This window comes from Equus asinus, chromosome 1, assembly GCF_041296235.1.
Source record: "Equus asinus isolate D_3611 breed Donkey chromosome 1, EquAss-T2T_v2, whole genome shotgun sequence".
Classification (NCBI taxonomy): Eukaryota; Metazoa; Chordata; class Mammalia; order Perissodactyla; family Equidae; genus Equus; species Equus asinus.
In genome coordinates, this window is record NC_091790.1 from 107973527 (window position 1) to 108001450 (window position 27924).

General features: G+C 43.6%; 1 protein-coding gene across 7 annotated transcripts in view; it reads left to right on the plus strand.

Annotated features, from left to right (window-relative positions):
* LAMB4 (laminin subunit beta 4) overlaps nt 1-27924 on the plus strand; it is a 110689-nt gene that overhangs the window by 30214 nt on the left and 52551 nt on the right. For 6 of the 7 annotated variants that reach the window (XR_011501964.1, XR_011501965.1, XM_070504911.1 and 3 more), the window contains exons 10-17: nt 1139-1327; nt 5880-6059; nt 8469-8578; nt 10729-10808; nt 11399-11549; nt 17001-17132; nt 25890-26075; nt 27732-27847. Coding sequence is in view for 5 of the 7 variants with exons in the window: in XM_070504911.1 (XP_070361012.1) it covers nt 1139-1327; nt 5880-6059; nt 8469-8578; nt 10729-10808; nt 11399-11549; nt 17001-17132; nt 25890-26075; nt 27732-27847 (1144 nt within the window). In the remaining 2 variants the exon portion in view is untranslated. The remainder of the gene's footprint in view (nt 1-1138; nt 1328-5879; nt 6060-8468; nt 8579-10728; nt 10809-11398; nt 11550-17000; nt 17133-25889; nt 26076-27731; nt 27848-27924) is intronic. The other variant, XM_070504908.1, reaches the window with a different exon arrangement.

Here is a 27924-nt window from a genome sequence, read left to right on the forward strand (position 1 = left end):
CCAGCTCCAGGTGTGTGATAGCCTGTCCCCGTTCTCTCACATACAATCACCAACTTCTCAAACCCTCACACCAAAAATTAACATTCATTTAAAAAATGAAACAATATGCACGTTGTGTGGCCCCTTTCCAGAGGAGCGGCAGGGCCATGTGATGGTAATATCACTCTGGGAATTTGATGAACACTCGATTTAGTACTCAGATCCCTACTATTTCCCTGAATAATCATACATCCCATGAACGTGACCTTAAACCCATATATCAGATAATAAGAGAAATGAGGTCTAGGACAGAGTCTGACAGGATGTTGTATTTTTTATAAAATAATTAGGCTAATAAGGTGGGGTGATTTTGTAATGCGTTTGCTGCCTCCGAAATTTGATGAACTTCCAAACATACTTGTAATTCAGCTTCTTTTCCCAGACTCGGGAAAATAGGAGCTAAGAGAGTGAGTGGTCGCTGGAAGAGCTCTTAGGAAGAAGCCCCCTCCATGAGAGACCGAGGGCGCAAGACCCGGCAAAACGCAACCAGAGCTCGTGATGTTTACAGGGGAAAACCCACAAGACAAACAGCAGAGACATTACCGCCAAGACAGACAAACTCCTCCAGACAGACTGCCCTTCCGTCCCTTGCTCTGGCTGAGCCCCAGCCGGGATGAAGATGCCCTGCAGCCTCCGGCCAGCTCCTCTGCCCATGGAGAAGGGAGGCTGGTGGGGCCCAGCTCTAGCATCTTCTCTGAGAATCCCAGTACCTACAGAACGTGCAACGTAAAAGCTTCAAAATTACAAAGCGTAAATCAGTGAAAGTACTCTTCAGTGAACAATGGGAAAAATACTACACTCTGAGGCTTCTAGATCACCCAAATGATTTATTTTTGTTTACTCGATTTTTTAAAAAACCTAAATAGTAAACGTTTCCGGAGGAGCACATTTTACAGAGAGTGTATGAGCAGAATCAGGGTACTAGAAAGATCCTTGGATAAACACCTGCTTTAACCCTTTGGGTATCTGGCGTATGTGTAAAAAGAAGGCTGAGGGGCAGAAGGGGGGCAGGATGGGGACGCAGCCATCAGCCATGGAGCGCCAGGCGGTCGTTCCGGACACCATGGCAAATGTCTCAGTAACTCTTCTTCTTTCTCAGCTTGCAGCTGTAACGGCCACTCGGACCGCTGTCACTTCAACAGCACCGTGTACCTGGCGAGCGGCGGCCTCAGCGGGGGCGTGTGCGAAGACTGCCAGCACAACACCGAGGGGCAACATTGCCATCGCTGCAGACCCCTTTTCTACAGGGACCCCCTCAAGGCCATCTCGGATCCCTACGCGTGCATCCGTGAGTCCCCAGCCTGTGACCCGATCCTTGCCACTTGTTTGAGCAAATGCTGATGGAGCAGGCCTCACCTGGGCTGCCAGGCCCCGCTGGCTTAGCAGCAGCTCGAGACTGCCTATCTTGGGGAGTGGGCGATTGCAAAAGCACTTCGGCCCTAAGAGCTTTTCTTTCTCCGAACAAGTTGAGCCAGATAATCCAGGTCCATCCTGGTAGGCTTGTGGGGGTGGCTGATACTGGAGAATCAGGAAACTGCTCTGGATTCTCCCAGGACCAGGTGGAGGGTTTCCGAAGATGCCACAGACGCCTTGAGCATCCTCGAGGCGAGCCCAGGGAAGTGGCTAACAGCGAAACTCTACAGCATTAGACTGGCTGTAGACAATTCAATTTTGCTGAGGAGACCATGAGCTGGCTATTATCTTGTTTCTTTTTCGTTCTTTAACCTTTAAAAGTCTTTCATTTTATCTTTAATCTCAACTTTTTTAGATGGGATATTTCACACATTTACAAAATAATAGAGAATAATATAATAAATACCCTTATACCCACTACCAGCTTTGTCAAAATGTTAACATCTCACCCCATCACCTTCAGGACTTTCTAAAACACTACAGGTGCTACTGATGGCCCAGGTGCACCTCCGTCCCATTTGTCCACCCTCCTTCCTAGAGATAAACTCTCGTATATTTGACAATTATCGTTACATGCTTGTTTTTACACTTTGGTACTTTCTTATGTACAAACAGTATATGTTGGCATGTTTTCAAACTTTAGATAAATGATATTATGCTGTGTATGTCCTTGAGCATTTTGTTCAATATTCTATTTTTGAGATTTGCCCAAATCAGGTAGCTCTAGTTCTCTGATTTTAATTTCTCTATAGAATTCTCCCTTCCTATAAATATGACAAAATCTGTCCATTTTTCTTCTGATGCTTCAGTAAACATTCTTGTATTTGTGGCCTTGTATACCTGCACAAAGGCTGTCACTAAGAGTCCTCCCTAGGAGTGGAATTACTGGGCCATAGAGTATGAACTTCTTCAAAGTGATTAGATGATACTAAATTGTCCCCTAAGTGGGTGGACCGTTAACACTCACACCAACAGCGTGTAAGAATTCCTATTGCTCTATATCCTGGCCAACATTTGGTTTTGTCCCATTTTAACTTTTGCTAGTGAAATAGTATCTCGTCATTAATTTAATTTGAATGTCTCTGCAGGAATGAGACTAGAGCGAGGCAAGCAAAGCATTCATGTCCCAAAATTCAAGGAAGCACTCACTCTCGGAGTCATGGAAGTACAGGTTTGACACGTGACACTTACACTAACCTGACAGTGAGGGCCTCCTTAAGTTTTGCACCCAAGGCACCTTGCTCTAGTCCCAGCACTGCTGTAGATTATTGCATAATAATGACTGCAACCTGACTTCAAATACCCAGTGCCAGTTACTGGATCTGAGATCTTATTCTACTTGCAAACTAACAAGTTAGCTTGTTATTGTTCCATGGATGCTGGCGGAAGACATGAAAGTCCTGGGTCAAAGACAAAGGACTTTATTACTCATGGCACACCAAGCAACAGGATGTTTGTATTGGTGTGAGTTCTCTTGTCCCCAAACCCCAAGTCCCATCGGGCAACTCAAAGGATACCAGGGGGATCCTGCACACCTACTGAGCTTATGTCACAGCCAAGGAACACTGAGCTGGGAGGAGTCATTGCTTTTACAGCAAGTGGAAGCAAGCGTGTTCTTTGTCCAGGGGAAGATGTTACCTCATCCCTCAAGGTAGCTTGCTGCAAACACGACCTTGAGAAATAGCCTGGGTAAAGAGCAATCAGGGCCTTGCATTGTTGGCACACTCAGATACCTAGGACCCATGGAAGAGTGCCTCGCCCAATACCCAGAAATCCTGCTTCTTAGGCTATATCATCCATATAATGTTATATTATATGGGGAGAGAGGGAGGGACTTGCTATGAAACTACAACTTCGAACTTGATATAATCATAATATATAAAATGAAGTCTTATGCAAAAGTAACTCAGCAGCCGCCTGAATGCATGCAATGTCCTAGATTTCAAACTTTAAATCATCACAATGTAGAAAAAGCATAAATGAGGTTTTTTTTGCTCAGAAGACTCAGTAGGTACCTGATAGCATAAAATTTTACCTTACAAATGACCTGTTTAAAATTAATAGAAAGAACTGGATTCTCAGAAAACATATTTCTTAAATTAATGTCTCAAGTATCCTACATTTTTTTTACCAGAATCTGTAATGACACACATCTTTTATTAATGTTTTAAAAACTATATATTCATAAAAGAAGATGAAATTGCTCTCTTAGGTGGAATCAGGAAAATGCAATGTTTGGAAACAGATAATCTAGGAATCTGGAAAGAGATTGGAAATAATGAAACCAAATGTTTCAAATACATCAACCAGAGTCTCGTTCCTTAAGAACCACTTAGTATTAAGTTGATGGTGCTTTTGAAGGAAACGAAGGAAAGAAAATTAGTACCCCAATATAAAATTAAGAAGTCATTCTTTATAAACAAGGGGGTTTTTGAGCAAAGACAGACGAGGAGCTGGTAAAAAGTACCATCCTCAGACTCCCCAGTTTACCTAAACCCATGTTTATGTGTGCGTAAGCATGTGTATACAAATGATGTGTATTACGACTGACTAGTAGTCTCATATAAATTTTCTCTAAGTGGTCTTTGTTTGACCCTAAATATTTACATAATCAGATTCCAAGCATAAGCGTTGACTAATTTTCAGTCTTCTGTGATTAAAACACAGTCAGATGGGATACAGAAAAAACAAAGATTTGGTAGACTCAACCACTGATAATAAAAGTTTGCTAGAATTAAATTGTGTGACACCAAGCGATTTTATTGGACTTTGAGCCTAAAGGCCATGACATAGAGTTATTTCAAAATAAAGTTACCACTCACTCCTCCACATCTCTTTCCCAAAAGATACTTCTGTGCATAATTAAATTATACTCTGGAACTCAGTGCTGACCCTTTATTGGGAGTGTCTCCCAAATAAAGCTGAGCTTTTTCCTTTTGGCTACTTCTAAATTGAATCCAGTTTGTTCCTTCCTTACTAGAAGGAACTGGCTTCAATTAGAAGAAAATTGTGGTTTTTCCAAACTAAACAGAACCCAGTGCTGTTTCACCACCAGTCGCAATCCAATAACAAACAATTGAAAATCGAAAGATTCTGTCAGACAACCAAGTATTTGCTTCAACGACACCAAGCAACTGGTCCGGATGGGTTTTTTCCGCTAAACTCACTAACCTAAATGGTTGTCACGTAAACATAGCTTTAGACTTTAGGATTTTGTTTTTATTAGTTCAAAGCAAACTCGTATAAATATGAACGTAATTGTTCCTTAGAATCAGGATATTCATTTTTCATCTTTATCACGTTCCTTAAAAGTGGAACCCCTTGGAAACACAGGACCATAAAGGTGCGAGAGAACTTGGTGGTCATCTAATGTCTACAAACGCACTTCTCTCTATTAAAGCCACAATAAGTGCTGTTCCACCCTCTGCCTGGACACCTTTGATGACCACAGGGCCACTGCTCTATGGGGCAGCCCTAACCATTTATAACTCCCACCCTCTGGAATTATTCACACTAGCAGCATCCTTTTTCGTATGACACTCCCACCTTGAGTTTTTTAAGTTTCTACTGAAAAAACAAGGGAGTTGCTACTTTTGTTGCTCCTTTGCTGAGGGTAACTGTTTATCTCCTTTTCCAGCATCTCTTCATCCAAGTTTTTGTCCCACCAGCCGATGTCCAAAGAGAAAACAAAGATATCAACATTTCTTGCTGTTCCCTCTCTTTCTTTCTTGTCGGTGCTCCTTCTAGGAAGAATCAAAAAGAGTGATAGCACTTGTTCGTGCACATATTTTTCTGTGTTGGGGCAGAACAGACTTACTTTCTTAAGCATGTTTCAGAGATTCAGCAGACATTTTGTGTGATTTTTTTTTCTTTCTTTCTCGTATCCCTTGATGCCTTTTCTATATATATGTATTTGTATTTACACATACATTTCATTACAGCATCCCTCTCTAATCTGTCTTGACCTTATTTTCACTTTTAGAATCCTGTTTTAAAAATCTTTTTTTTTGGCGAAATGAAATTCACATAACATAAAATTGACCATTTAAAAATGAACAATTCACTGGCACAATGTTGTGTAACCACCATCTGGCTCTAGCTCCAAAACATTTTCATCACCCCCAAAATAATCAATCTATTCTCAACATCCAGTTTTCATTATAATAGCAGCCTTCCTCTGGTCCCCTTACTTTAGAATCATTTAAAAGTCTTAAAAAAAAAAAAATGTATGGAATTATTCAACATTTTCCAAGGCCAGAGATCTGGGAACATTTCTGAGCAGCCCTTGCCCATTGATATAATTATTTAAACATATTTAATGATTTAAACAAAGTAAAATAGTTACAGTGTGGGTAAAATGCTGTGCTTTTATTTCAGGTTTCCCGCAATTTGCAATTGACTAAGATAACGCATGTCTGTGTCCCCAGCTTGTGAATGTGATCCTGACGGGACCATATCGGGTGGCATTTGCGTGAGCCACTCTGACCCTGCCGTGGGGTCTGTGGCCGGCCAGTGCTTGTGTAAGGACAACGTGCAAGGAGCCAAGTGCGACCAGTGCCAGCCCAACCACTACGGACTGAGCGCCGCCGACCCCCTGGGCTGTCAGCGTAAGTCAGCAGCGGCTGGGTCGCCAACCTGGGGCCTCCCTCTGTCAGCCCTACAATTCAGTCACTGGAAATACCCGAGTCCTGCCAGCTTCTGAGTTTTTCAAAGAGATACAAACCTCAGGCAAATTTTAGTAGAGAACATTTCTCCGTGGTTTGCCAAATTTATCATAAAGTACCAGCAGGGGGCGCTCACATTTTTGCCGCAGGAGCAAACACAGGGAAAAACGCCCCAAAAATTAACGCCAAGTTGCGAAACTTTTAGAAAAATGGCCTCTGCTAGGATTCTCCCATACAAATTCTTTAAATTACATTACGCATTTTTTCGTAGTGTGATGACTTCTTAGGCGATTTCCAAGTAGTGATTTCTTTTCCTTTCCTTGTTTTAATTCTTTTTCCCCTTTTCTCTCATTCCTCTTAGTAGTAGCCCTATGTTCTCTGACAAAGAGAAGAAAAACATTAAAGAACCAAGGGAGGAGGGTTGTGGGGAAAGAAAAAGAACCTCAGAGCTTTCTGGGGCCAAATGGGGAGACTGTTGGCTCTAGGATCATAGAAATTTAGAGCTGCCTGGGGTCTCAGAGAGTGGCAGATTCCTCAGGGAATCCGGGTAAATAATTGCCCTTTGGTCACAGCGTCATGCAGTATATTTTTGCCCATATAAGGAACTATGGATTATTTGCATGTTTAGAGAGCAGCATGCTGAATCCTTCTGCAATAAAATGCTCTTCTTGAGTTTGATGGCAAAATTAAATTTCAGGATAATGAATTCAACAGTCAAGCCAGTTTCCCATCATACCTTCAGCCCTTCAGGCATTTCTCCTGGTTCACTGACTAACCTGATGCCCTCTGGGAATGGGCCAAATACTGATTTTACTTTTGTTTTTATTTCCTTTTGTAGCAGCTTTAGTGAGATATCTTTCACATATCATACAGTTCACCCTTTAAAGTGTACAATTTGATGATTTTTAGCATAGTCAGAGCTGTGTGACCATCACTACAATCAATTTTAGAACACTTTCATCACCCCAAAAAGAAACCCCATACCCTACTTCTGGCTATATACCCAAAAGATTGAAAGTAGGGTCTTGAGTAGATATTTGTACACCCGTATTCATTGCAGCATTATTCACAACTGTCAAAAGGTGGAAGCAACTCAAGTGCCCATCCGTGGGTGAATGAATAAACAAAATGTGGTATGTACATACAATGGAATATTATTCAACCTTAAAAAAGAAAGTTCTGACACATGCTACAACATGAGTGAACTCTGAAAACATTATTCTAAGTGAAATCAGCCAGACACGAAAGGCCAAATATTTCTGATCCCACTTATGTAAAGTACCCAGAATAGTCAAATCCATAAAAACAAAGTAGAATGGTGGTTGCCAAGGGCTGGGGGAAGGAGTGGGGAGAGAAATTATTTAATGGGTATAGAGTTTCAATTTTGCAAGATGAAAAGAGTTCTGGAGATGGAAGAATCCTGGAGTTGCATGACAATGTGTGTGTACTTACTACTATTGAATTGCATACTTAAAAATGGTTAAGATGGTAAATTTTGTTGTATGTATTTTACCATAAAAAAGAAAAACAAACCCCATACCCTTCAGCTACCACTTGCCTATCCTTGCATTCCACCAGCCCTAGGCAAGCGCTAATCTGCTTTCTGTTTCTATAGATTTGCCTATTGTGGATGTTTCATACAAATGCAGTCATATAATATGTGGTCTTTTGTGATGGCTTCTTTCACTTAGCATAGTGTTTTCAAGGTTCATCCATTTTGTACCATGTATCAGTACTTCCTTTCTTTTTATGGCTGAATAATATTCCATTGTATGGATATACCACATTTTATTGATCCATTCATCAGTTGATGGACGTTTGGGTTGTTTCCATGAACGCTGGTTTTTCCTGCAGAGGAAATGCATTTCTTGCTCTGGTTGCATAATTTCTTAGCCTTCGCAACATAAGCAGATATGTCTATGGGTGGAAGAGAAAGAAGAGGGAGAGAATAAAAAGAAATAGTAACAAGCGTTAAGAAAGAGAAAGAAGAGAAATGATAGATGCAACTGCCAGATAGGAGCGTCAGTAATAGCCTTGCCCCTAGTCACCCGACGCGGCCAGCATCCCTCAGAATCGCTTTGCCAGGCACTCCAGTGTTCATGACTTCCTCCACTTCCTTGTCTCTCCTAATTGCCTTTGAACTACATGAGGGCTCTGGAAGTGTCTGGTGTTGGATTTCCTGTGCAGGGTTGTATGCAGTACAATAATCCTGCAGCCGAAGAGACAATAAACTTGGCAGGGCGGGCTGCTCTGTGTCCTTGTAGCCACGTGTTTTGCTCAGTGTGAGCTCTTACGGACATTTACAAGAGTGTAGAAATAAAGACAAGAATGGTTGTGCATGCTGTGTTTCAGCCTGCGACTGTCACCCACACGGGAGTCTGCCACTCTCGCCCTGCGATGTGGATACAGGCCAATGCTTGTGCCAGCCGTCTGCCACCAGACCACGCTGTGATGAATGCGCTGTACGTATTTGCCTGTGATTTCTCTTGTACATAGCGATGTAGATTTCTACTGCCATTGACGAGAAGAGACTTGGTCTTGTAAATTGCTTGCCGCGTCCTTTTGTATTTCAGTACTCCTGTGGTAAAAGTATTTACACTACAGAAATCAGCAAACACTGTAAACCAGCCCCCAACCCTCCTGCAGAGAACTGGTGGTTAAACATTTACCAGCACCCCACCGGAGTGGACTGACTTGACCCAGGCAGCAACATCAATAGTTTTATCTGTTCTCCTGAAAGTGCCAAGCAGCAGAATATGACAGTATTTATCTGCCCCCTTCTTTTGCCCACCAGAACATGGGGCCTTTTCTTCTGTCTCTTGCACACAGTCCTGTTACCACCCTACCACTCCTTGCCTAAAAATATTTTGAACGAGCTCATTAAAAAAGAAACAGACGCACACTTAGGTTTAAAGGTATTGTAGATTTCTGTGGGAAATAAACTCTTGGATTTTTCACAGACTCCACTAAACATATGAGCATGTATGTCTAAAATTAGTAAAATAAAACATTTTTTGCTCCATAAGAAATGTGTCATGCAATTAGGGAGTTAAAAACCCAACTCTTTTCTTTGTTCTCCAATCTTGGCAACCCAGCATGACATTTTAGAAAGAAAAAAACAAAAGCTTAACCTAATAAAAGAACAGTGACCTTGATGTGTCTGAAGAAATGTCGCTGATAAATAAGAAACATATGCCTATTAGGACATAGTTTTGTGCTAATATTTTAAGCCATTTTACTGAAAACATATGAGGATGGGCAGAGGAGGTGGGGAAAGAAAGCAAGGGAGTAAATATGAAGAAGGAACTCCGTGTGAGCCAGGGCAGGTAATCCAGAAGTTTTACGTAGGAAGGTGAGCCACGCCAAGTTCGATACCATGTATGAGCAACACGAAGAAGGATGCAGAGCTGGTTAAGAGGATCAGAGAAGACACCACATCAGATAATTCTAGACAAACCTCAGACTGATTTTTTTTGTTGGCAGATTAACTGCCACTGTGCAGCTCACTAGATTGTGTTTGCAGGAGGAAAATAACTGAGCAATGGCCGCCTCATGGGGGACTGGTCCACCGTGGCTGAGCCCATGCATCCGCCAGGTGCCCTGCATCCACGTCCATCTGATGGTGCCCTGGACCTGCATTGAGGTGGCCGATATGACAGCCACTCTGCCTAGAGGGAGTTTTCACAACCACATCCTGAGGGAAGCGGTTCATTTCACATTGTTTTTGCCTAAACTGAAGTTTGGTTTTGGAAAAAAAAATCAAATCTTTTGCTGCATTTTGTAACAAACTATGTCCATTTTTGTTTAAAATAAATCTTTTTGAGTAAAGTCAAGTGTAAAATTTTAGAAAATAACAACAAAAATACGGATGCTTAGCAAACTTGTTTCAAATAAGAGTTCCATGCCTATGGAGAGCTTAATTTTATCTGAGCGTGTTCAATAGAGATTGGAGGGGAAAGTATTTTTCTGAACATTTTACAGTAAATGTTATCAGATTTCAGAAATATTTGTTTGTGTCTCCCCAGCTGTTTGTGCTAAATAAAAATCAAGATGTTGCAATGATGAAAAAGTCTTGAACACAGTTGACTCTCCCGTGCAGACAGTTTATCATGCCAAAACAACTTATTTCCAAACAAACAATTCTACTAAACTGTGATATTCACATAAGATTGAAAAATCAGCTTGGTTGATTTTTTTTACCCCAAAACATTTCAGTGTTGTGTAAGTAAAAATCCCTAGGGGTTTTGTGGTACAGGAATCTATCAGTTTTACAAAAGTGGTTGCAAATAGGCTAGTTGAAGACCTTTTACTCGTACTGGCCTCAAACAGCCCATCTGGAGGGTTGTGAATTGGCACTGCCAGAGGAACTGTGCGTTTCCATTGCATTTCCACTCAAAGCAATGCATGCACAACTCTCCTGTCCCCTTCATTTCGAGTCCTAGGAATGGGGGATGTGTGTGTCCTCCAGGATCATTACCAAGTGTACAGTGTGATCGTTCAGGCTGTGTGCCTACTTGGTATGCATCAATTGAATTGTAGCGATTTTAATCTTGTGCTTCAGAGCAGCAAATATCTTCATCCTTGGAATCAACTGAGCATTTTCTCTTGGTAGGTTGGATACTGGGGGCTGGAAAATCTCCTCCACGGATGTTCTCCCTGCGACTGTGATATTGGAGGGGCCTATTCGAACGTGTAAGTCAGTAAGATGCGCGACAAAGTTCTGTGGCAATATTCTTCTCTCACGTTTCCACACAAAAGCACATTTTATTCCGATAGGATCATAGTCACAGGTGAAGGATTTTATTCCATGACAAGCAAAGGGCATTGAAAAGCAACCGTCTGGAGACAGTCAATGCAGCCCCATTGATATATTTTACTTCAAATGTTTCCAAGGGTGAGATAAACAACTCTGGCCCTTGGGAGCCCCCGGGGAGCCCCTGGGGTGGTGGAATAGATGCCTGGAACCTATGGCTTGACCTACCTACAACAGCAACTTTTTGCTGCCCTGGAAAGAGGGGTCCTACACTCTCCTTTTCCCAGTTTTTCAAGCAGAACCAGAGAGCCTCTGAGGAAAGAATGGCTCCCTGGGTTTCCTGGATCTGGATTTGCTTTTCAAGACCAGACATGTAGAGCCCATGGCCTCTCGACATCCTCCCCAGGACGACTGATGGATCGATTCAAAGAATGGGTCCAAACTCAGGGAATTTACCCCGGCACCCCCAAGCCTTCATTCAACACTCACCTCCTCCACGTTTTCTCACGAAAGATTTGTTTTTCCTTAGGTGCTCACCCAAGGACGGGCAGTGTGAATGCCGCCCGCACATCACTGGCCGCAGCTGCACTGAACCAGCCCCCGGCTACTTCTTTGCTCCTTTGAACTTCTATCTCTATGAGGCAGAGGAAGCCACGCCACTGCAAGGACTTGCGCCCTTGGTTCGTATTTCATTTCTTCTTCTTGCAGACTTAATTTGGTGGAGTGTCAGTAAATACATACGGCAAACCCTTGAGATCGTGGGTAAAGTACCTGGGAAAGAGTGGTTTTGCCCACAAACACAGATGAGAGGAGAATTTATTATATCATGGAAGTGCAGATTAAATAAGTTCTTGAGGCTCTAGAGTCTGCATTTTATGTGTCTTTGCATCCCAGTTCTAGCACACAGCCTGGTACATAAGTGGGAATTGGATTAAGTTATGATGAAACAGACTTTACTTTTTGCTCTTTCAATGCACCTGGTGGATAGAACATGCTTATTGATCACCTGCTTGTCTGCCTCCCCCACAGTCCTATAAGCGATGAGATGAAGGGAGGATGTGCATCCCATTCACCATTGTTGCTCTAGTACCTGGCATAGTGCCTGACACATAGTAGGAACTTCATAGATCTCTAATGAATGAATGAATGAATGGATACAAGACACAAGAGAAGTGTAAGATGTGCTCTCTGTCCTGATGCTGATCTCAGATTAGCAGTTCTCGTGGAACTCAGTGGTGTTCACGGGAGTGTGTGGTTGCAAATGTCACTTGGTGTTCTACTTCAGTTCCTACAAGTCACAGCCCTGCAGGATATTTTCCCTAAAACTATTTTTCTAGAAGTCTTGTTAGAGGAGCACACACACGTGAAATGATTAGAGAAAATGCAACTTAGACTCCCGTAACCCTCTCAAGCATATGACTCTGGCCAAAGACAAGGATATAACAAAGGAAAGGTCATGTGAGGTGAAAGTCTTCAAGGAGAGAAAGCATGTGCAAGCTGACACTCAAGACGGGACTAGGATAGAAAGCGGGGAGCTCGCTCCAGGTGCCAGTGACTCAGTCGTTCCTGAGGTCTCTTCCTTATCTGGACACTCTTGGTGGGGAGGGGTGACAGTGCTCCTCAGGAGGCTTGGAATTTGCTCCTCTGCTGACACAGGAGCGGGCAGCATTCACTGTTCCCCCTGTGGTTCCCACTGTGGTTCACGGAATCAAAATGAAGCACTCCTGTGTCTGGATTCTGCTTCATGGTCTTTAAGATTGCATCTTTATGGTGGTGACTGAAAAAACGTTTGAAAAGGAGTGTTGGTATTTATATTTAGGCTGTAACTATTGTGAAAGAATAGGAAATATGTGTGTTGCTCTCTGTCCCCGGTTCCTGGCACAGCTCGTAAAACCTGTGTAATTTCCTAAACGATAAGAGCACGAGAGTGTCTTTTGTTGTAATATTTGGCCTTTGACCCCAGTTCTTGACCCAGAGCTCCTAAACCCTTTGAAATTTCCTGGATGATAGGAATGTCTTTTGTTCTAATGAGGAGACTTGGACTCTGGCGTAGCTTCAAGATGGGGCTGGTCACCAGAAAGACCACGTCATGGCTAGAAGCTTGAAATTTTCAGCTCCATCTCCCATCTTCCAGGAAGGTGAGAAGGCTGGAGATTGAGTTAATGATTGATCATGCCTTTGTGATGAAGCCTCCATAAAAATCCCCGAAGTACTGGGTTCAGAGGGCTTCCAAGTTGGTGAACACATCCATGTGTGGGAGGGTGGTGCTCCCCAACTCCATGGGTCCAGAAGCTCCTATGTCTGGGATCCTTCCAGTCCTCACTCGATGTATCTCTTCATCTGACTGTTTATCCTTTGCTATACTCTTATTATATAATAAACCAGTAAACATAAATAAACATTTCCCTGGGTTCTGTGAGCCATTATACCAAATTATCAAACTCAGGGAAGGGATCATGGGAGCCCCAACTTATAGCCGGTTGGTCAGAAGTACAAGTAATAATCTAGATATGCTACTGGCATCTGAAAGGGGAGGCAGTCTTGTAGGACTGAGCTCTTAACCTATGGGATCTGACACTAACTCCAGACAGATAGCGTCAGAACTGAATTAAGTTAAGGACACCTACTGATGTCAGAGACTTGTTTGGTGTGGGAATAAAGCCACACCCCCAGTGTCAGAAGTGTTGTGAGTGTGGTAATAGTGTGAGAGTAGAGGAGAAACACGAGTGAGTTGCCTATACAACTAAAAATATATGTGTTTCCATTTTTCAGAAAAGAAGGCATAAAACAAACATGATTCTCTAAAATAGATGGACTGTTACTTACCATTTATTCAGGACACACTGTGTGGAGGGAGCTGACCGCTATTAAATAGGATAATATCACATATGCTGATCCATCTCCAAACCGGGGTTGTGACTAGAGTGTGTGACGTGAATCCTTATTCCTCTCTCCATGGCTTAAAGGAAAAAATCAAGGATACAGAGTGGGTTTAAATGGCAAGGAAAATTGCTGAAAAGATTGGAAAGTAATACCTATAAATGAAGGAAAGGAAACTCAAGGTGGGATTGATGTTAAGTGTTCAAAGGGTAGTAACATGAATAATTTTCATCTCCACTAACAACATGATCTTTAATTATAGTAGAAAAGATTTAAGTTAGACACCATTTAATTATTTGTGCATTCATTTAACAAATATTTATGGTGTGCTTACTGTGCTGTTGCTGCTGATGATATTAATAAAACTTCCATTTATTTAATGCTCTGTGCTTTGCACTTTATGTATATGTTATCTCATTTAACTTTCCAAACAACCTAAGTGTTTTCATCCTTCATTTCCAGATGAGGGAAAACATTAGAGAGGTTAAGTGACTTGCCCAAACTCACACAGCTGGAGGCAGTGGGCCCTGGGTTGAAACCCAGGTCCATCTGGTTTCAAAACTTATGCTCTTAACCCATCAATGTGTTGTCCACCCACATGTATACCACTGAGCTCCAGGCTAAGGGTGACATAGAAAGGGTTTAGTTAGGGTCCTTGCCCTCCAGGAGTTTTTAACCATAACTGATACATTTACATAGATAGCTCAGGGTGGGGGCTGTGTCATATGACCATATGGTAGATGTGATAGGATTTTGGAGCCATGAGTGATCCGTTATGAATAGGCTTAACACACAGGTAGAAAAATCTGGCCCGAGACTTGAAAACAATAAGAGTTTCTATTGGTGGACTAGGTGAGAAGACAGTCCAGCCAAGGAAAGTTATAAGTAATGGCTCAGGGGAGAATCAATGCGGGTATAGTCACAGGTAGAAGAGGGAGTTTACACAGGGAAGAAGTACGGGGAAAGAACATCAGATTCTAGTAAAGAGGCTAAATTTTATTCTCTGGGCCATGAGGACTCATTGGAGCTCTCTGAGCAAGGGAATGACGTGGTAAAGACTGTCCTCAGTGTTCTTCTAAACGCGGTCCAGCAGAAGTGAAGCCCGGGATGGGGGGAGAGCAGTCTGCAATAGTCCAGACAGGAATGAAGAAGAGCCTAAGTTAAGAGGTCGCAGAGAGAAGAGAAAGGATGGAGATGCAGATATGAAGGATGTGAATCCAAGACCGCATCTTATGAGTATTTGTTGTACTTCTCCAACTGGAGAACTAAAAGAATGACAATTAACTGTCTTGGTGGGACTATCTTAGTCTGTCTGGGCTGCTATAACAAAAATACCATAGACCGAGTGGCTTATAAACAACGTAAATTTATTTCTCACAGTTCTGGAACCTGGGAAATTAAGAGCAAGGCGCCGGCAGGTTTGGTATCTGATGAGAACTTGTTTCCTGGTTCATAGACAGCTGTCCTTCCGCCAAGTCCTCACGTGGCAGAAGGGGCAAAGGAGCTCTCTTTTGTCGCGTGCTAATCCTATTCATGAGGGCTCTGGCCTCGTGACCTAATCACCTCCCAAAAACCCCACCTCCAAATACCATCGCATTGGGGATTAGGTTCAAGATATGAATTTTGAAGGGACACAAACCTTCAGTTTATGGCAATATCCTCGCTACTCAAAATGTGGTCTATAGACCAACAATATTGGCATCACCTGGGAGTTCATTAGACTCAGAGCATCTCAGGTCCCAGCCCAGACCTATTGAATCAAGTCTGCATGTTGACAAGATCCCCAGAGGGTTGGTATGCAGTTTGGGGAGCACCAGTTTATTTTCTTATGGAAACTACCTGTGGTCACAAAAGTTAATGTTGATCAAATTTAGCTTAGTATAGAGTTGAACATAGTATAGTTAGTATATGGTATAGTTAATAATATATATAGTAACACAGAATGTTATATATACATATTACATTATATATAATATGTAATTTAACATAGTATAGTTAATGATATAGTATAGAATCGTATAAAGTTAATTCCATAATACGTTTTCTGTATAAAATTAGTAGAATAGTTTATAATTCTATGTTACAAGATGACTACAATTGGTGAGAAAAAAGAAAGAAGAGGACAAATAAACATAATCCAGTGTGGTCTGTCCAAAGGGTCAGCATCGCGGAGAAGTCAAGCAGCTGGTCAGAGAGCGTGGCTGAGAATCTGAATAGTAAACCCTAGAATAAGGTGGTTTCTGAAGCAGACCACAGCTGACTTGGGGGCGGAAGGCTCATGATGAACAACCAGGGTATCAGTGAAATTAAAAATGCTGTTGGTAAAACCAACAGTGAAACACCAACCAAGCCAACACAAGTGTGCAGGGTATAGTGAAAATTTGGAGACAAGCAATTGGAGATTCTAACTGGGTCATCAGCTGAATGACCCAGGAGATGATATAAAAGAGAAGCCCTCAAAAACCAGGATTTGAAGGAAACTGGAGTGGCGTGAATGCAATTCCTCTGCTTTAGTTTGGCTGGTGGAATTTGGCTGTCCTGGTATAACCTCTCCTGGGAATTTAAAAGGCCAAATCCTATAAACTGTGAGAACTAAGAGGAATTGGTCTGGAGAGTGTCAAAAGTTGCAATATAAGAAATCTTTGAATATCCATACCACGTCTATTGTTGATTTTCTATTTCTCCCTGAGATTTCACATTAAAACCTAGCTTTTGTACTTCTTTGGAGGAAGATTAGCCCTGAGCTAATATCCACCACCAACCCTCCCCTTTTTGCTGAGGAAGATTGGCCCTGAGCTAACATCTGTGCCCATCTTCCTCTACTGTATGTGTGGGACACCTGCCACAGCATGGCTTGATGAGCAGTGTGTAGGTCCGTGCCCAGGATCCAAACCTGTGAATCTCAGGCTGCTGAAGCAGAGCACACAGCCTTAACCACTACACCACTGGGCCAGCCCCTGTACTTTTCTTAAACACCATAAAAGCAGCATATAAGAATAAATGTTTTCCAAGTTTAAAATTTCACTAGTATAGCATCCTTTAAAAAGAAAACCCAACACGTGGTCTTAAGACCACCAAAAATTTCCCATTTTCACAGAGAAATTAAAAAATTATAAACTGCCTCCATGAAGGCTTCCTGAAGCTATTAAATAAGATTACCTTTTAAATGATGGTATAATCTGAACCCTTGAACTATGGTATAATTGGAACTTTTGCTGGTTACTTACATTGTCACTTCTTTTCTTTTTAAGATATTAGCAACAGCTTTGCCTACATGTGATGTGTATTTCCGGCAACAAGGAAATGATTTCATAATTGACAAAGGAAACATAATACTGAAGAGAAATCAGAAACAAAGCCTACGTGCAGACAAGCCGAGTGAGGTAACCCGTTTCTCCATGGCCTTTGTCTGTCGTCCATAAACGAATAACCCAGGTCATGAGCTTAACACCACGCCTGACCGCGTAAGAGCTCAGTCAGTATAGCCCTCATTATCCTCAGGAATAGAATGGAGGAAAGGAAGAAGCAAGCTCAAAGTAGTTAGAGCCTCTGGGGAAAACTTCAATAGGTTTCTTTCTTTTCAAAACGAAAATTTCTGGAAAGCTGGCTTCTGGAGAGTTGGAGAGTCATGTAGTATGAATTCATAGTTTCCTGTCATTTTGGTAAGGGAAGGTATGGCCCTGAGGAATGGCACTCCTCCTAGCTGGAGGAAAAAGGACATGCTGATATCCCTGGGGACAGTGCCCGGCTCATCTAGGGACAGTGCATGGCGATGCCCTAGATTCTAAGGCAGATGCAGTTGGTCAGCGCCAGTGTGCGTGCCAGGACGATGCTGCCTCCTTAGGGCCCTGCCTCCAATGGCTTCGTAAGGCCAAGGGGCAGGAGGGGGCCTGAAGACTGTGCAGCCATCCAACTATTATTCACGCATAGTCAGGGCCACTTTCAATCTGTTTGTTCGTTCATCCATTACACCAAGGTCTTCGTTGAGTGTTCCTGTGCGCACATACGTGAACGCGCATGTTGGAAAAGCAAACGAAAGCAGATGCTGGCTGCCTTGTTTACAAACCCAGCTCTTGAAACAGTTCTTTACACATAAGAGACCTTCTTGAGTCTTGAAATGGTTGAATGAATGACAACAGAAACACTTGGATGCAGAGCCTACACTTAAGATTGTTGTTGAGGAAATGAGCCATATATTAAACAACGAATGTGTGGCAGGGAGGGTGGGGGGTAAGCATAAAAGAGATGCACATAACATGATCTGGACTTCAGACTCAGGAGAATTACCTCCAGCAGAGAAGGGCAGGGAATGCAGGAGGGGGTTCTTCCTCCCTCTCGGTTCATGTGCACCAGTCACGGTGGCTTCGCTCTCTCCTACTTGCTTGTATTCCCACATCATGCGCCCTTGAAGCCTTCTCTGACTGTCCAGGCTCCTTCATCTGCAGTCCACCTGAAAGAGAGGAAGGAGCGGTGAGTCAGTACTCCCCTCCCCTCACTCCATGTGGCACGGGTCAGTGAGCCTAAGATTTTACTGGACATAAGTATTGCTCAGGGAATTCATTTAGAATGCGGACTCACAGGACCATACCCTCAGGGAATCTGAGGCTGGCCAGGAAATCTGCATATTTGCCAAGTACCCCAAGGGGATTCTGATACGGCACTCCATGACTTTGAGAAACAGTGTTGTAAGCATCCACGACCTGCTCTCCTGACTTTTGCCTGAAATGACCACCTCTGTATTACTGATTTGCAAACTTCCACTCATCCATTAAGACTCAATTTATCTTTCTCGGACATTCCCTACTCTGACATCTGGACGTAATTAATTGCTTCCATCTCTAGGGGCCCATAGATCAGTAATGTTTAACTTCAGGTCATGCCTATTAGTAAGTAGGTCATGAAATCAATTGACTAGGTCAGTGTAGTGCAACAAAAGAATATGAAATGAAGGCATATTTTCATGTGAAACTTTTGTAAAAACATGTGCACGTGCCTGCATGCTGAATCACTGTCTTACGTTGAGTCCCCTAGAAGCATAGATTACAATGGAGATTCCGGTGCATGTGCTTTATTGAGGAAGCGCTCATCAGGAGAAACCTGTAAGAAAGCGAGGACAGAAGGCTGGGGAGGGGGAAAGTGATGCACAGATGGGGCCTGGGGTAGAGTCTCGCCTTGGCCTGATTTCCCGGGGAAACTCTGAAAGATGAACCTCACCACAGTTTCCCCCACGGAGGCCAAAGGGCCAGCCTGTCATAATCCCACGTCAGTCAGTCATGGCTGTAGACTGCCAGGGCTGATACAGAGAGCCTCCCGGATGAGGCGGCTCCCACAAGCCAAGGGCAATTCTCAAGAGAAGGAAGCAGTGGAGAACCATAGCAGCCAACAGTCACAGAACTGGTGGCTGGATAGAGTGGCCCAGTAAAAGGGACCCAGCAGTGTACTAACAGCATCGACTAAAGTCTACTCCTTGCGTGCTCAGACCCATGTGCAGGGCCCAGGGTGAAATAAAAACGCAGGGCTCCTTGTTCAAAAGTTAGGGAAAAAGGGGGCTGGCCCTGTGGCCGAGTGGTTAAGTTCGCACGCTCCGCTGCAGGCGGCCCAGTGTTTTGTTGGTTCGAATCCTGGGCGCGGACATGGCACTGCTCATCAGACCACGCTGAGGCAGCGTCTCACATGCCACAACTAGAAGGACCCACAACGAAGAATATACAACTATGTACGGGGGGCTTTGGGGAGAAAAAGGAAAAAATAAAATCTATAAAAAATAAAAATAAATAAATAAATAAAAAGTTAGGGAAAAGGGCCATTGAAGGTAGTAAAATATAAAGCTTTTTACTTTCTTCCATAGTCTCTCTCTCGACTTGTCAGGTGTTTTCTATCTGCTATTTAATGTCATTCTAAGCAAAGACATGTTAAAAATTTAAATAATGTGAATTATACTATTCATCTTTAAATCGTGCAATATCAATTTTAGTTGCAAACATAAGAAACAGAACATTTCTTAATTAAACATAACATTTAACTCATGTGCAGAATCACTGAAATTACACAGTTCATACTTTGTAGTCATATATGCATGTGTATTTCAATCTTTCCAGAACAGGGAGAATGCTGCACAAAACTAACTCAACTGTTTTCTTGGGATTTTTTTTGTGTGTATGAGGAAGATTGTCATCGAGCTAACATGTGCACCAATCTTCCTCTATTTTTTATGTGGGACACTGCCACAGCATGGCTTGACAAGTGGTGTTAGGTCCGTGCCCAGAATCCTAACCTGTGAACTTCAGGCTGCCGAAGCGGAGCGTGTGAAAGTAACCACTACACCACCGGGCTGGCTCCCTAACTCAGCTTTCCTTTCACTTTTTTTTTGGGGGGGGGAAGATTAGCCCTGAGCTAACATCTGCCGCCAATCCTCCTCTTTTTGCTGAGGAAGACTGGCCCTGAGCTAGCATCTGCCCGTCTTCCTCTACTTTATATGTGGGGCGCCTGCCACAGCATGGCTTGCCAAGCGGTGCATAGGTCCACACCCAGGATCCAACCTGCTGAACCCTGGGCCGCTGAAGCAGAATGTTCAAACTTAACCACTGCGCCAACGGGCGGGCCCCTTATTTCACTTTTTGAAACGTGTTCTACGAACCCTCTCTACCTTCAGTTTACTAATGAGTAAGGAAGGACTGAAAGGGAGGGAAACAGTGAGTTGTCCTCTCTTTCTCTTTCCTTCTAGTCATCATTTGCAGCGTAAGTATTGGCCAATACAGGGAAGTAACATGGATAATGTGTTTCTTAGAATGCCTTTGCCTTCTTTCTGCTTTCAAAGCAAGTTTTGGTTGGAACTGAAAGCTTGGCTTCTTGGAGCTATCAGGAACCCTGCTTACTCAGTCATAGATGGGACATGCTTACTCTGCACTCACTTTGAGTCTCACTGAACACCTATCCATAGCAGGTCCACTTGAATCCTATGCTCATGGGCATCATGTGCACTATATGTGAAGGGGGCAGCAAAGAAGCAGACACGTATTGTGTGTATCTCTTCTGCTCATGTGCATGTTCCATTGTCCCAAGAGACTTCGCTTACAAAACAACTTCAAAGATAAAATTATTAATTATTTCAAAATGGTGACAGGAGAGCGCTAAACCAAGCATGAGGCCCTTCTGAGCAGGGGGCGCTGGGCAACTACACAGGTTGCATGCCCATGAGGCTGACTCTGCACGTGTGCTTCTTGTATGAAGTTCACTCCATGCAGGCACAGCTTCTCCAGGATTCTCACTGGCCACAATTCCTGGGGAAATTTACAAAAGAGGTTTAGTGGGACAAACTGCAGCCTCCAACCGTTTTGAGGTTAGTTGGTCCCAAGGTTTTAACTGATACCCACTATCTCCCTCCCTCCTTGCCACCCATTCTAGATTCCCCTCATCCCCAACTGGCACTTCTGCTAGGTGGGGTGATCCAGACCCTCATCCCTCTGGGGTCTGAGACCATGGGTACCACGTCCTTATCAGGCCACATGTATGGGAGAACCAGAGGTGCCTCAGTGGATCACCTCAGTGCTGTATATCCTCCCAATGTACAATGTCCCAATTATATGGCAACCGCCCTCCCAGTTAGGGTAATTCCTTCCCGTGTCTGCTGGTCTACTGGCATGAGGGGCCCAAGTGGCCATGCAGCAGCCATAGCTTTAAGGTTAGTGGGATCCTTTGTCCTTGCCCAAGAATTAAGACAGCTAGACCCACAGAGCCTAAATTTGCAAGGACAAGAAACCCAAATTCCTATGGTCACTGGGAGTGACAGTGAGCTTGGCTACTCCTACTTTGTTCTCAACCCCGCGTTTTCTTCCTACTGGGGACACAGCATCACATATGGTTTAAGGAATAAATAATGTCCTGAAAAATACGGTACCATCTCCCAGGGTGTCATTTCTAAGCTGGTGAATCTGATGTGTCTTAAAGGGGCCCCATTCCACTGCCATCTCGGGTCACCATCTTCTAGATGGCATGGTTTGTGTAGGAGTGGTGGATCCCAAAGTCATATGACCACTGCTACACTTCTTTGGCTGTAAAGTGGGTCCCTTGGGTTGAGGAGTTGTTATGTTTTTCCATGTGGTGAATCAGATACTTTATGAGCCCTCAGAGAGTCATGTTGACCAAGGCCTTAGAGTATCTGATTCTCACTATGGGAGACCACACAGCATTGCCTTGGACCAAGGCACCCACTTCACTATCCTTCAATATAGGGGATCGGTGTGATATTTTGTGGACTATCTGCATGGTCCAGATCCTTTTGGGCTATATTCTTACAGGGAGCAGGAGATTTAACAGGCTTGGAGCAAGACTGAATATACACTACTGCTCATCCCAAGTGACCCCAGATTGCTTCTGTTCCTTCTCCTTCATGGGCATGGAAAGGAGTACATTTTGCATTTCATAGCTGCATATCATGCACCACATGGTGTTTTAATCGGCTCTGGTAAAGCTAATCCATCCTGCCCAACAGCTGCAAGTGAGACTACGACTTGGTTAAGTTTGTATTAAATTTGTCATGGGAATATGGTGGGAACCACCACCAAGTCTTGAGAGTGGCAGCCTGAAGATTTCTCTGATTTCAGTATTTTTTAATTTCCTATCTTGGCTTGGTGGGAAGGAGGGCAAGCTCTTATTTGGCATATCCTACCATAAGAGCTCTTACCTTACAGGTCAAAGATCAATGGACACTGCTAAACAGATCCATTCCAATTACATATTCAGGAATTGAAGGAAATGACCAACAGGCAGCTCAGTAAACCCAGGGAACCCACTGTGAAAAGGATCTGGGCCAGGACTTCATGTATTACCTGATCCTCATGCACCCCTATTCTACTGGGGAGACCATGATGGCACTTTGGGTACCTGGCTTCAGCATCAGCTCAAATCCTGTATCCACTGGCCCTTGAAAGATCTAGGTATTTCTCCTTCCCCAACAGACTCAAGTAAATAACCATAGATCTGTTTGGGAAGTAACTGAGAGAATCACACTTGCCGTGGTATTGGAGTGTCTTTCCTCATGGGAATCTGGCTTTTCATTCAGTCACTGGGTTCTGGATCTGAGAAGTGGCTCAGATCTAGAAACTTGGCAAAGGATCATGTCTTTCCATTGGGACAGCTGACCTCAGCCTTCGCTAATTTATATTTGATCACTTTTGATTATATAGATTAAGCAATACTTTTGTTGACTGCTCATCGATCTCGTTCTTAGGAACGCCATATTCTATTAACCATCTTCGTAGAAGATTCCTCTGGGTCAGTCCCCCTTGGCTCCTATTCCAACCTTGCTGCCCATTATAATAATTATCTCCTTCTTGCTTTTAAGAGTTGAGTGCTACCCAGACTTTGATAGTCTCAGATCCTATCCTCCACATTGATACAAGGAGCTCAGCTTTGTAGCGGTTTATCCTACCAGCATATAGAGGATACCCAATACTCAGCTTCTCAATGATGCTGATGCCGCCCCCTGCCCGTTCATTCTTTACTGTCTTGATAAATGGAGTATCCTCCAGACCCCCTAAGGAAAACTCAGGTGGTGGGCTTTCTGTCTTGTATCCTAGATCTATCCTAGCATGCCTGCTTCTTTGAGCCGTATATCCTTTCCTCCACAGCCTGCTACGGCAGTTCTGCCACTCCTGCTTCATTTACTCTGGGTGCAACTTTTGCTAAGCTTCCAAGAGCTACTCCAGCAACGCATTAGGTCCCTCTCCCAAGGCTCCAGGGCCCTTGCCAGGCTGTTACATCCTATATCACCAGTGACCCCAAATCAACAAGCTCTCCTTATTCAGTTTCATATTCTGCTCCCTTGGTCTAGCACCCTCAGGATCCACAGCCAGCCATTCTCTCCCAGTTGCTGCTGGTACGTGTTAGCCAGGTCCCTCTCAGATATCCAGCACTTTCCCCGTCAGATCACGCTGAAACTTCACGCGAATTATCAGGCAAGTGGTCAGGAGGGGTGGTACAGGCAGATCTTGAAGAAGGTACACATGTTCCTTTAAGGCACCTGCATCACTTGAGATTTCTGCATTGTCTTCAGATGTGGCAGGGGTGGAGTGGAGGTGAGTAGATTACTTCTGTAGTCTAGGAGTGCTCAGGTGAACCTCAGGGTTCAGGACTCATGTCTCAAGGTCCCACTGCTTCCCTGTGAAGGGCCTGACGTTGGCGGAGGTGACTTACCTTGGCTGAGAACTCAGCCTTTTCTGAAGTTCTGCAACCCTCACATTTGAGTCTTGTGCCTGGTCTTCAGCTCTTCCTGCCTCCAGCTAAAGGAGATGAGAGTCTCTTTAAATGCCTCCAAGGAGGCCCTCTGGTTCTCACAATTTGCTTTAAATTGGTGATTGTTTGCCCTGAGCCTGTCATTTGCTCTCGGCAAAGCATCAATGGCATTCAACAGCAGCCACCTATTTCCTCAGTTCCTGTAAGCCCTATTTCCCCCATATCTCTCGATGCCAGAAATATGGCTCCTGTCAGTGCCTCCCCTTCCCGCTTTATCCTGCCCCAGTTCTCCACAGGTGACAGTTTTAGCAACTGCTGTGCTACTGCACGCCAGGGATCCTCAGTACCTTTCACACTGGGTCCTCACAGCCAGCTGAACAGAAAATGATCCACCTCCAGAATTGCATCTCAGAGTCGTCTTCTAGGTAAACTGTCTGGTACCCACTGTCTCAGGCCAGATGCCCTAGAAACAAAGCCTGAGATCAAATTCAGGTGCGTGTGATTTATCAAGGAAGTATTAAGAGAGTGAAGGAAACAACATAGAGTAAGATGTGGTCCCGGGGAAAAAACCTTGGATTGATCCACAGAGGAGCTCAGAAAGAAATTGCAGCCAAAGCTGCCCAGCCCCCTAAGACGACAGACCAGCCTTATATACCCTGGTACCAATCAGGAAACATATACCCTGATACCAGTCAGGAAATCCTTGGCTGCAAGGCCCCCCAGGGGTGGGAGTGAGGTGGGGTGGGCTGTGGGAGGGCAATTCTATGGAGAAGCGGGGCAGCTGTGAACTTTTACAAGCCACACATGCCACAACTGGGGGATGGGTGCACCACTCAGGTAAAGGGGATCTGGGGGGTCACCTACAGTGTCTATTGCCATTGTGAGAGTATTTTTGAAATGTTTGAAAACGTTGCATATAGCTGAGTTTACATATACCTCTGTCTGTTGAAACCCAATCTGGCGGTATAGTTTCTTATTTACATTTCAGTCTCCCGTGCAAGATTCTACACTCCTCTGTGGCAGGGACTCTGTCCCATTCATCTTTGCATTCCTAATTCAGAGGCTGGCATTGAATTGTGACTAAATCAACGTTTATTAAACGAAGAGTACTTTGGGGTAGGTCACAGAGCAACTTGAACTCCTAGCTAAGCAATTTGGGCGTGATTCCGTTGGCAGTTAGAAAGTATTTGAGATGCTTGTTGGCAGCAGTGCGTAATGTGTGTTGGACTAGGGAGCGATGGAGAGAGCAGCCAAGAAACTGTTGCAGCAATACAGGCAGAAAGTAGCAAGCGGTGGCATTCCGATGGAGGCTGTGAGCGTGGAGGGGCAGATGTAGAAGTCATTAAAGAAGTGCTATCTGCAGGATCCAGATGACCCCAGGCTGCCATCCAGACTAGAGACTAGCAGGGATGCTAATCAACTGAGCGTGTTGGGAGTTTTGTACCTACATGCTCCCTGGCAGATAGAAGAAGAGCATTTCTCATGTTTGCATGGAAGCAATATCTAATACGTCCATGTGGGTTTCCTCATTGTCATGCATAATTAGGCGAAATCTGTGAGTAGGGATGGGAATATTTTGCTTCTCTTCATATTTTGGCCAGAACTGCAAGTCTTATCTGAGAAAAGCCAAGGTCATCCGTGTGGAATTTGCTCAGTTCATTAGCACATGGGCTGCTTAAAATTAAAGTGCTTTCAAATCAATCATTCTATACAGTAACGTATGTTCCAAAACTGCAGATTCCACACCTTTTTCTCGGCTGTATTCTGGACTGTATCCTGGTTGGAATAATTTATCCATGACTCAGATGGATCATATACCCATCAGGAAATAGATGTTTTTCTTCTTTTCTGAGCTCTTCCAGGCCTCGACTGTAGGCAAAGTTATGTGCATTCCTCTCCAATTTTAGGGCTCGGCGACTTTCGGCCAGGTGCCTGCTGATCATGGTGTTTTCCCAGAGCCGGTTCCTGGGAGCCCTGTTACCTGGACTGGGCCTGGATTTGCCAGGGTTCTCCCTGGGGCTGGCTTGAGATTTACCGTCAACAACATTCCCTCTGCCATGGACTTCGCTGTTGCCATTCGCTATGAAACTCAGGTACCCTTTAACTTCAACTTCTTCGTGGTAAAAAACTGAATGAAATATGTTCTCGAGCTGAGTATTTCCATTCCTGTCTTGCTAGATAAGTTCCTCGTAAAATGATTTGCCAAAAGTAGAACATCTGGACTGCATTATAAACCAAAGCGTTTCCTAAAGACATTAAAGCAACCCAGAGAGCCGTAGGCACACATGCTCTATTCCACGGAGAGAGCTAAAGTCGGAGTTATATATTTAACTGTGAGGACGTGGTGATGGAATGTTTGTGTAAGAATAATAAATAATGAAAATAACGCAAATCTCGCTCTCCTGGGACTTTTTTTTCTGAAAATTTTATAAACTAACATATGTGCACAGATTCTGCCTCAGAAGGATGCAGAAGAGATCGTTTGCACTTGAATTTTACCCTGAAACAAGAGAAAAACTAAAAGCAGGCTGCTCCTCTTGCCCCCACCACCTTGCCACCCCTTCCGCCTGCCTTTGAGAAATATCTGAAACAGCATAGAAACCAAATTAGAAAAGTATTTGATCAAGAGCAGCAGATCTTAACCTTTTCTTTGCAGGAACTTTTCTTTGATAATCTGAAACCCCACAGACCCTCTACCCTGAAAAGTGTTTTATGTGACTGTGGGGTGGTCTCAGAGTCCCAGCAGTCCCTCTAGGGACCTCATTCTGGAAGCGCTTACTATGTACTGTATGACCAGAGCTGCTGACCCACTTTCAAACTCTTGATGTGACATAATTCTCTATTTCTCACTTAAAAATGAAAGCCAAGGGCCTTCAGTGAACTTTGACCTGGTGAGTATGGCAAGAAAGTCATTAAAAATATATACATATGTATATTAATTTTTCCATGGAGAGGATGTACCTCTGACAGCTTTTTTTTTTTTTAAAAAGATCGGCTCTGAGCTAACATCTGTTGCCAATCATTTTTTTTCCTTCTTCTCTCTAAAGTGCCCCAGTACATAGTTGTATATTCTAGTTGTAGGTCCTTCTAGTTCTGCTACGTGGGACGCCACCTCAGCGTGGCCTGATGAGCACGGCTAGGTCCACACCCAGGATCGGAACCACCGAAACCCTGGAACTCCAAAGCAGAGTGCGCAAACTTAGCTACTCGGCCACAGGGCCGGTCCCTGACAGCTTCAAAAAGCTTCTCCAAATTAGAAGGCTTCCAGAGTATAGCTAATTAGCATATGCTATAAATATGTTTATTTATACACATGTAAATATATCTACTAATATAATAATTATTAAATGTAATTTATATAATAATATATTTATGTAATAATATGAAAAAGTCTATATCCTTTTGTGGAGAATTTCAAATTTTTACTTTTGTTCTATGATCCAAGGATGTGATGAATTAATCAACTCTTTGGGAGACAAAGGTTAAAAATTAGACCTGGCAGGAGTGCCAGTGTTTTTTCTGGGCCCATGAGCTGTAGCAATGGCCAGAAATAATATTCTTTCTACCTGGATCACAACTCAGGCGCCAGAGAGTTGAGTCTGACAGGAAACCTCTAAGATTTCTTTCAACTCCAAAATTCTATTTTCCAAGCAGGCTGTGGGTTGCAAATTTGATTCCATGCACTATCCATTCGGTATGTTTGTGCGTGCATCCTCACGGGCGCATGCTTTTATGTCATGTCTGTTTAGTCCGCAGATGACTGGGCTGTCCAGATCATGGTCAACCCCCCCGGAGGGAGCAAGCACTGTACACGCAAGACCCCATGGCCGAAGCCTCAGTCTTTTGCCTTACCAGCAGCTTCCAGGTATGCTTGGGACCTGTCCCCAAACACTGAAGCTTTCTTGGAACCTCCTTCATCTATCAACAATTTGTATCCAGGAA